Source organism: Trifolium pratense, linkage group LG2 (genome assembly GCF_020283565.1).
Source record: "Trifolium pratense cultivar HEN17-A07 linkage group LG2, ARS_RC_1.1, whole genome shotgun sequence".
NCBI classification, from domain to species: domain Eukaryota; kingdom Viridiplantae; phylum Streptophyta; class Magnoliopsida; order Fabales; family Fabaceae; genus Trifolium; species Trifolium pratense.
In genome coordinates, this window is record NC_060060.1 from 59,240,391 (window position 1) to 59,249,068 (window position 8,678).

General features: G+C 33.1%; 2 protein-coding genes across 5 annotated transcripts; one reads left to right on the forward strand and one right to left on the reverse strand.

Moving 5' to 3' along the window:
* Positions 1 to 301: 301 nt before the first annotated feature.
* Positions 302 to 4,392, forward strand: LOC123905471 (two-component response regulator-like APRR5). 4 transcript variants are annotated; one of them, XM_045955083.1, is made up of 8 exons: positions 542 to 952; positions 1,828 to 1,989; positions 2,086 to 2,216; positions 2,330 to 2,660; positions 2,751 to 2,846; positions 2,967 to 3,090; positions 3,188 to 3,932; positions 4,032 to 4,392. In XM_045955083.1, the coding sequence occupies exons 1-8, from the start codon at positions 721 to 723 to the stop codon at positions 4,137 to 4,139; spliced, it is 1,929 nt and encodes a 642-aa protein (XP_045811039.1). In that variant the 5' UTR covers positions 542 to 720; the 3' UTR covers positions 4,140 to 4,392. The 4 variants fall into 4 exon arrangements, with proteins under 4 accessions (XP_045811037.1, XP_045811038.1, XP_045811039.1 ...); XM_045955084.1 differs by having other exon boundaries at positions 547 to 952; positions 2,333 to 2,660; XM_045955081.1 differs by having other exon boundaries at positions 302 to 952; positions 2,751 to 3,090.
* Positions 4,393 to 4,918: 526 nt separating this feature from the next.
* On the reverse strand, positions 4,919 to 6,879 carry LOC123905123. Its single transcript, XM_045954760.1, has 4 exons — positions 6,804 to 6,879; positions 5,357 to 5,434; positions 5,130 to 5,250; positions 4,919 to 5,045 (listed from the first exon to the last, which is right to left on the reverse strand). The coding sequence occupies exons 1-4, from the start codon at positions 6,877 to 6,879 to the stop codon at positions 4,919 to 4,921; spliced, it is 402 nt and encodes a 133-aa protein (XP_045810716.1).
* Between the last annotated feature and the right edge of the window lie 1,799 nt (positions 6,880 to 8,678).

Here is an 8,678-nt window from a genome sequence, read left to right on the forward strand (position 1 = left end):
TAGCACATGAACTCTTTCCTCCATAGATAGCGTTCGACGACTTCAAAGCCACAAAACAAGACATCCTCAACAAAACTGCCACGTGTCTTACTCTCCTCCATGGATTCTTAGACAGCCTCAAAGCACTCAAAAATATCTTCATTTTTTTGTATTAGAAAAATTAATATCTCTCTTCAAATGGACCCCACATCCATTGCCAATTGTCCCTCACATAAAATATCCTCTTTGATATTTTCCATTTGGACGCAACTTGAATTCAAGAAAAAGTTATAACCAAACAAAAAATATAAAAAAATAAAATAAAAAAAGTTGAATAAATGAATGAACCATATGATATCCACCACTAATAGAGCACCAACCACAAGAACATAATGTATAGATCTAATTGATGACGTGGACAATGTGGGCCAATGTCTGCATGGTTCTAGATATTTTGTGCAAAAGAATAATTTTCTTAACCGTTAGATTAACTTTGGTGTCACCATCATAACCGTTGGATGAACTCTATTTACCTTAAAAAATCTTGTACAATATCTATCTTATATTGCTTTTTTTCTTTCTTTCTTGTTTCGTTTATTTTTCACCTTAGAAAGCAAATATACTTTTGGATATTTTTGTTATGTGCTAAGGTTTTGGTTGGGTTTCTGAACAAAGATTCTGATGCTATACACTATAGAGTGATTCTTGTTTTTGGATCCATTATTAAGAAGGTTGGAAAAAATGGGTCATGTTGGAATAACTAGTGGTGAGAAATTGGTGAGAGTTGAAGAAGAGGAGAAGATTAGGGAAGAAGAAGAAAGTGGAACTGAGAGTAGAGGTGGTGGTGAAATGAAAGGTCTTTTGAGGTGGGAGAAATTTTTGCCAAAAATGGTTTTAAGAGTGCTTTTGGTTGAAGCTGATGATTGTACAAGACAGATTATAACAGCACTTCTCAGAAAATGTAACTATAAAGGTATTGTTTATATTCATTTTGTTTTCTTTGAATTAATTTCATGGTTTTTGGTTTGTAATTTTTTTTTGGTTGTTTTTCAGTACAAATTTCCAATTTTTAGTTTTATGAGCTCAAATTCAATTAACTCAATTGCCAACTGTCATATGAGAATGATTTTTTTATTGTTTTTCTTTTTCTGCTATTATTGTTCCAATTTTGAGTGTAGCCTTTAATTTAATTGATTGTAAATGCTAAATATTGGTTTATCTTGAGGTATTAGTTGTTAATTAAGGGTATCTTTGATAGGACCAAAAAAAGGGGGGGGGGGGGGGGGGGGGATTCTAGTAGTACTAAGAAGTCCTTTTTGGACTGCAAATTTTAGAAATGGCAGACTCATAGATTTTGAAGATTTTAAAAAAATATAAATTAAGGGGATTTTGAAGACATTTTTTTATTTATATTGTTTGATATATTTTAACCTTTTTTTTTATATTGTTTGATATATTTTAACCTTTGAGAAAAAAATGAAAATAAAAATAAAAAATTGTTATGAGGATTTGGTTAGCTGAAAGTCTTACGAATTGATGGCGCCTTTGCCTATTTTTGGTATCACGATACGTGAGAATCACGGTGACCTGTTGTGATTTTTCAAAAGTTGCACTCTGTAGCTTCAATGAAATCACGGTGGGTTACCCTGATTCTGGCGTAACCACCGTGATACCAAAGGCTAAATAGAGTCTCAACAGTATGGAAACTACTGGGTTAAGTCATAGAATTGGTACAATTATTCAATTTATTTTCAATGTTTATCAGTCATATAGATTATATATGACTGATCTTTTAATCTTGGTTGAATATTGTAGAACTTAAAAATAACTTTGATCTGTTTTGAGCAGTTGCTGCTGTTGCTGATGGCTTGAAGGCGTGGGAAATAATGAAGGGAAGACCGCGCAATTTCGATCTAATACTTACAGAAGTTGATTTGCCATCTATATCTGGCTATGCACTTCTCACATTAATTATGGAGCATGATATTTGCAAAAACATACCTGTCATAAGTATGATAACAAACATAAATCTTCTAACTTGTTGACAAATTTCCCGCTTTATTGATACTGTAATTAACTTGTGCACTTTTTTCATGCTTTCTTCAGTGATGTCGTCTCAAGATTCAGTTAGCACAGTATACAAATGCATGTGTAGAGGTGCAGCTGACTATCTCGTTAAACCGATTCGAATAAATGAACTGAGGAATTTGTGGCAGCATGTTTGGAGAAGACAATCAGTAGGATTTCTGATCTCTCGGTTTTCATTTCCTCTTTGCTTTTTCTCTTGACTACTTAGATTTCATTCACACAAATGGTTGAACATATGTTTATTATTTGTTTACTCTATCAGCAGGTAACCGCAAACGCTGGCATAAATGGTCACCCAGATGAAACCGATGAACAGCAGAAAGTTGAAGCCACTGCTGAAAACAACGCTGCTGGTTATCGTTCTAGTGGCGAAGCTGCTTGCATTCAAATAAATAAGGACTTAATTGAGAAAGGAAGTGATGCACAGAGCTCTTGTACAAAGCCAAACATGGAAGCTGAGAGTGGCCTGGTTGATAACATGCAGGAATTTTCTCAGCCGAAATGTGCTGAAGCATATCCAAGTGAAACAAAGACACAAGATGTTGACATTCATTTAGGCCAGGCATTGATCACGCAGGACAGTCGCGCTGGAGGTAAATTTCATTCTTTCACTGCAATAAATAACATTTCGTTCGACTCGCAAGGAAGAACTATCTAAAATTTGAACAAACTTTTATTTTTAGGATTATGTGTGGCTAACTGCAACAATGGAGAGTCGAACACAAATAATGGAAATGATGGTGAGGATCAAGAGCACTTTAGGATTGCTAGTACCAGTGGTGAGGTTCATGACAATCACTATGTTGAAATTAACTCTACTAAGGAAGCTATTGACTTGATTGGAGCATTTCGTACTCATCCGAATTGCAGTCTCAAAAGTTCATCAATTGATTGCACAGGAAAGTTTGACGATTTTCCACAACTGGATCTTTCTTTGAGAAGCTCTCATCCCAGCAGCTTTGAGAAGGAGATCACTGAAGAGAGACACACCCTTATGCATTCTAATGCTTCAGCTTTCAAGCGGTAATTGCTAAAATCGCATTTTATTCTTTTGTTTTTCTTCTGTGATTTTAAAATTTCTTCCAGTTACTTCTAGTACTCATAATGGTGTTCAATGCAGGTATACTAACAGGCAATTGCCAGCTTCAGCCACAGTAGTAATTAACTTCACTGATCAGCAAAGAGAACAAAACACAAATAATGAGAACCATAACTCAGAGAGTTCGATACCGAGTATGCAAAAATGTAATATGTCTCTAGCAACATCCCAATCAAAAGAATCTGAATTCGCAACTTCACATTCCCAACAAGGGCATTCTCTCCCAATTCCTGTAAAAGGTGTGAGGTTCAATGATCTATGTATGACCTATGGTTCGACGCTTCCACCAGGGTTTCGTACTCAGTCTGGTCCACCATCAATGCCTGGTTCAGTCGTGTTTCTCGAACAAAGCTTTCAAGCAGATGCATTTTATCAATCAAATGTTAAAGAAAATAATAATTCAGAACAAATTTACGAACCTCGTGGTCTGAATGGAAACTGCGCTGCAAACCAAATGGTGTACACACAGGAACACAAATCAGAACATGCAGAAGATCAAAGACTTATCTCCCCTACCACTGATCATAGTGTCTCCAGTAGTTTCTGTAATAATGGAAATGCAAGCCATCTTAACAGCATTGGTTATGGAAGTAATTGTGGAAGTAGCAGTAATGTCGAACAAGTTACCACTTTCAGGACATCAGCAGTTTCAGATGGTAAGAATGAAGACCTCACAAACGGTGGACATTCTCATCGATCTATCCTTCGAGAAGCAGCTCTAAACAAGTTCCGCTTGAAACGAAAAGAGAGATGTTATGAAAAGAAGGTATATCAATATGATCTTGTAGTTGTACTAGCATTAGCATGATCAATCAATGATAATCATTGTTTTCAAACTATGCTAACTTATTATACTTTTTAATAGGTTCGATACGAGAGCAGGAAGAAACTAGCAGAACAACGTCCTCGAGTTAAAGGACAATTTGTTCGCCAAATGAATCCTGATCCTCTTTCGACAGAAAAAGATTGCTAAGAATACTGATCATTATATTACCAAATATGTGACTCATTGGAGATGATAGTGTGCTTTGTTAGTATTAGTTGCTTCAAAATTTTGTTTTCTTGACATGTTAAATACCAGAGCCGCTACGCCTGATCTGTATATGCTTTCTAAAACCATTTTTCTGTCTTTCCTCTAGAGCCTGATATCTATATGCATCTAATAATAACTTTTGTATACAGTTGTAATTTTATAGAGACTTGTCTCATTATTTAATTTTTTTTTTTTTTTAAGGATTTGCTTACTTACTAGGACACTCTGATTAGTCTTGTAAAGTTGGAGGTTCATGTACAATATTATATTAGTATGATTTTTTCATGTCATGTGTAACAGTAAAATTACATTTGACATAAGACAAATAAATTTACATTAAAACCAAACATACACTTTGAATGTTAAATAGTATTTGTACAAGCAAACATAATGGAAATAACAATTTTTTTTCTCGTCATGATATGATTATGAATCAACCATGAAACAAACTTTCATTATTCTGTTGTATTTAACAAATACAAACTTACTGTTCTTTAAATTTTTTATCTTATCTCCAAGTAAAAGACCCATTAATCACAATCAGAGTTTAAATAATTGTCTCATTGAGAAAAACACAAATATAAATCTATAAAATAAAATGAGTAAAGATCAATTTGACTCATGAAGTTCAACTATTTAATAAATCTTTGCACGCATTATAATTTCCTTGTAATATTCTCCAAGTCCATCCACCATAGTTCCCACGCCGCACCTTCTCCTCAGTCCTCCTCGCGAGTGAAAGTAAGAGCGACATAAATATCCCCGACATATAAACCATAGTCGGTAAATATTTGGTAATCAGTTTCTGGAATACTATCCACAAAGAACACCACATCTAATGGAATGCTGCATTGCATATGAGAAATGCATGTTACTTAATATTTTAACTGATCTATAACATAAACAAAAGTATTAGCAAATTAAACTTACTTTGCAATGCCAATAAATTTGTGTGTAGCATTATCATATAATTCCATAGTAAGCACGTTAACACCATTAGTAATAACATCGAAATAAAAGAACTCATTCCACCATGGGCAAGACCTAGAAACTGTTATTAACAAAACAATAATCATTCAATAACATACCAAACACAATTAGGGACAATAAGCAACATATTAATAAAAAGCTAGAGTTATTAGGAAGAAAAAACACACCTGTTGGCGCATAGCTTACACAACTTGCTTTTACTTGTGTCGAAGCATACTTAAGAATGACATAAGAATCTACGTTTTCTGTTTAATTATCAAGAAAATATTAAGTAACAATCATTGCAAAATAAATTTGATTGCTAAATTTAAGTTTATTTTAAGTATTATTTTGGTCCGTTATGTTTTAAAAGTTTTATGTTGGTTTCTAATGTCGCTTAAGTTACAATAAGTTTGTTCGTTTTGTCAAATTTCTATTTAAATTGTTCATACGCCTAACTGAGTTGCATACGTGGATACCTTTGGGGATGACACGTGGAAGTTTTAGACAGATCAACTCAAAATTTGATGGAAAGAATAAACTTACGTTAACATTATTAAAGTAAAAGATCAACTTAAAACTTTTTAAAGATAGAGGACCAACTTAAATCTTAAAATAAATGAAAGAGATCAAATATGCGATTAAACAAATTATTAACTATGTGGATGACAATATATATATTATGATTAAAACTAGCTAGTAACGAGACTTTGAGGGAAAAATTTAAACAACTTTTTCAATCATATAATCAAGTTAAACAACATTTTCTCTGCTAATTTTTTTTGATGGATTTCTCTGCTAATTATCAGTAAGAAATAAGAATAAGTCCACTGGAAATATATTTGACTAATTTGAATTGCTAGGTGACAAGCCAATTACAATGACTTTGAGGTGAAAAAGAGATATTTTTTTTCCACACATATATTATAAACTCAACAACAAATGTCATTTTTAATGATATGAAGATATAATGATCCTTCTAAGAAACATTATTATAAAAAAAATGACCCGTATAAGAAAATAACTCAATATATGAAGAAGAAGAAATTAATCCATTTTTTTTAGTGAAAATTAATCCAAATTTGGGTAATATGTAATTCGTAGAGAAATATTTTTGCCACCCTACGAGCTACTCGCGCTCCCTACGCATTTTTCTTTTTATCCTTCCGCTACTTAAGTTGCGGACGTTGTAAAATGAAATTTTTTGAGCGAAAACACCTTACGTAAAAATTCAAGATTTTTACCAGTGTTCTACTTAAGTATCAGAATTAGTTCTCTACTTAAATAGCGGACGTTGTAAAATGAGAAATTTTGAGCGAAACACCCTACATGAAAAATCAAGATTTTTACCAGTTCTCTACTTAAGTAGCGGAATTAGTTCTCTACTTAAGTAGCGGACGTTATAAAAATGTGAAATTTGAGAAGAAAAAAAACACCCCGTAACATATTTTTATAACGTCCGCTACTTAAGTAGCGGATTTTTGGAGAAACAAAACACCGTCCTACCATAAAATTTTCAAGATTTTAAATGTATAGTCCGCTACTTAAGTAACAGACAAAGATATTTTGGTAATTTTATAAGACGTGCCCCAAAATTAGTAGGGTGACAAAAATAAATCTCTATGTACTACTTACTCAGAAAATCATTGTTGGCAAGCCCATTGGCCCTTGACAAAGTAACCTCAAGCTTCCCTTTCACTTTCAGAGTCATCTTTAGCTTTGAAAATGTATTAATTAATTATTCTTTGGAAACTAAAGATATTTAAATAACTTAATTAAATAGTACTAGTATATTCAAAGCCACATGTTTTATTTAAAAAAAAATTTCAATCATGCAAATAATTTTGATGTGACTTACAATCACACAATATGTTACATTCACTCTTAGCCTATCATAATTAAAACACTTATTTTAAAAATGGTTCATGAAAAAATCAAGAAAACTTGGAATGCATTTTAAAAACATGACTTGAAATGCATTTCAAATAAAAACTGGTTTATAAAAATCATATGTTATGTTCTCTCTAGCCTGAATATCATAATTAAGACATGATTTTTAAAAATGATTCATACAAAAATCAAGAAAAATTTGAGTGCATTTAAAAATCACGACTTGACATGCATCTCAAATCAAAATTTGTTTATGAAAATAATTCAATTCAAAACTAATTTTGAAAACAATTCAAATAAAAACTAGTTAATAAAATCATTTTGAATATAAACTGGTTTTAAAACAAACTCAAGAAAAACTTTAGGCTTAAATGCAGTTTTGCCCCCCCCTGTTTTGATTAAATCGGAATTTTACCCCCCCTGTTTTAAAACGCGGACTTTTACCCCCCCTGTTTTATAATTTTTTGGATTTTGCCCCCCATAAAATTCTGCTTTCGAGTCACAACTTTAAAGCTTCACACACAACTCAATTTTGATCAATAATTCACCAAAAAGATACCGAAATGACCGTAATCGAGTTATCTTTCCACATAATCAAACCCCACTGAATTTGGAGTTACAAAGAGAGATTAATTACCGTTTTAGTGAAGGTATGTCCCCCAAAATTTTGCAAAAATCTGCTTTCGAGTCACAACTTCAAAGCTTCGCATACAAATCAATTTGGATCCATAATTCACCAAACGGCTACCGAAATGACCGTAATCGAGTTAGCTTTCCACAGAATCAAACCCCACTAAATTTGGAGTTACAGAGAGAGATTAATTACGGTTTTAGTGAAGGTGTGTCCAATTACTAATTCTGCAGAAATCTACTTGTGATCTTAAAATTCAACATCGTCTACCGAACCCATCGTAACTCCAAAATCGACGAAATTGAAATGCCAACAAGGGTAATTTCGTTAGATTTCCATACATGTAAATAGTATTAAAAAATGAGCTACAGGGTAAGAGGAATGACGAAAATACTAGTAGTAGTTTCATACGATAATTAATTTGAACAGACCTTCACTAAAACGGTAATTAATCTCTCTCTGTAACTCCAAATTTAGTGGAGTTTGATTCTGTGGAAAACTAACTCGATTGTGGTCGTTTCGGTACCAGTTTGGTGAATTATTGATCTAAATTGAGTTCTGTGCGAAGCTTTGAACTTAAGGCTCAGAAACAGATTTTGTGCAAAATTTTAGTGGGGGGCAAAATCCAACAAATTATAAAATAGGGGGGGTAAAATTCCGCATTTTCCAAAATAGGGGGGGTAAAACTGCATTTAAGCCAAAACTTTAATTTCCAAATAAGAGAAGAGTGGATGAACTCGGGCCAGGAATGAGCTAGCAGACAAATTTTTTTAAGTCTTGCCTAAATTAAAAGCAAATCCAGCTCGGTGGGAAAATACAAAACAACACAGAAAACCTAATCCCAAAATTAGTGAGTGGTTTAATTTGTTTGCTACATTTATCTATGTAAGGTAGCTGTTAAAATCACGTCAGTTTAGTTCAGTTGGTAGGGACATCGCAATATGGGTGCGTTTGATTCGTAAAATAGCAAGGACTGGACAACACATGAC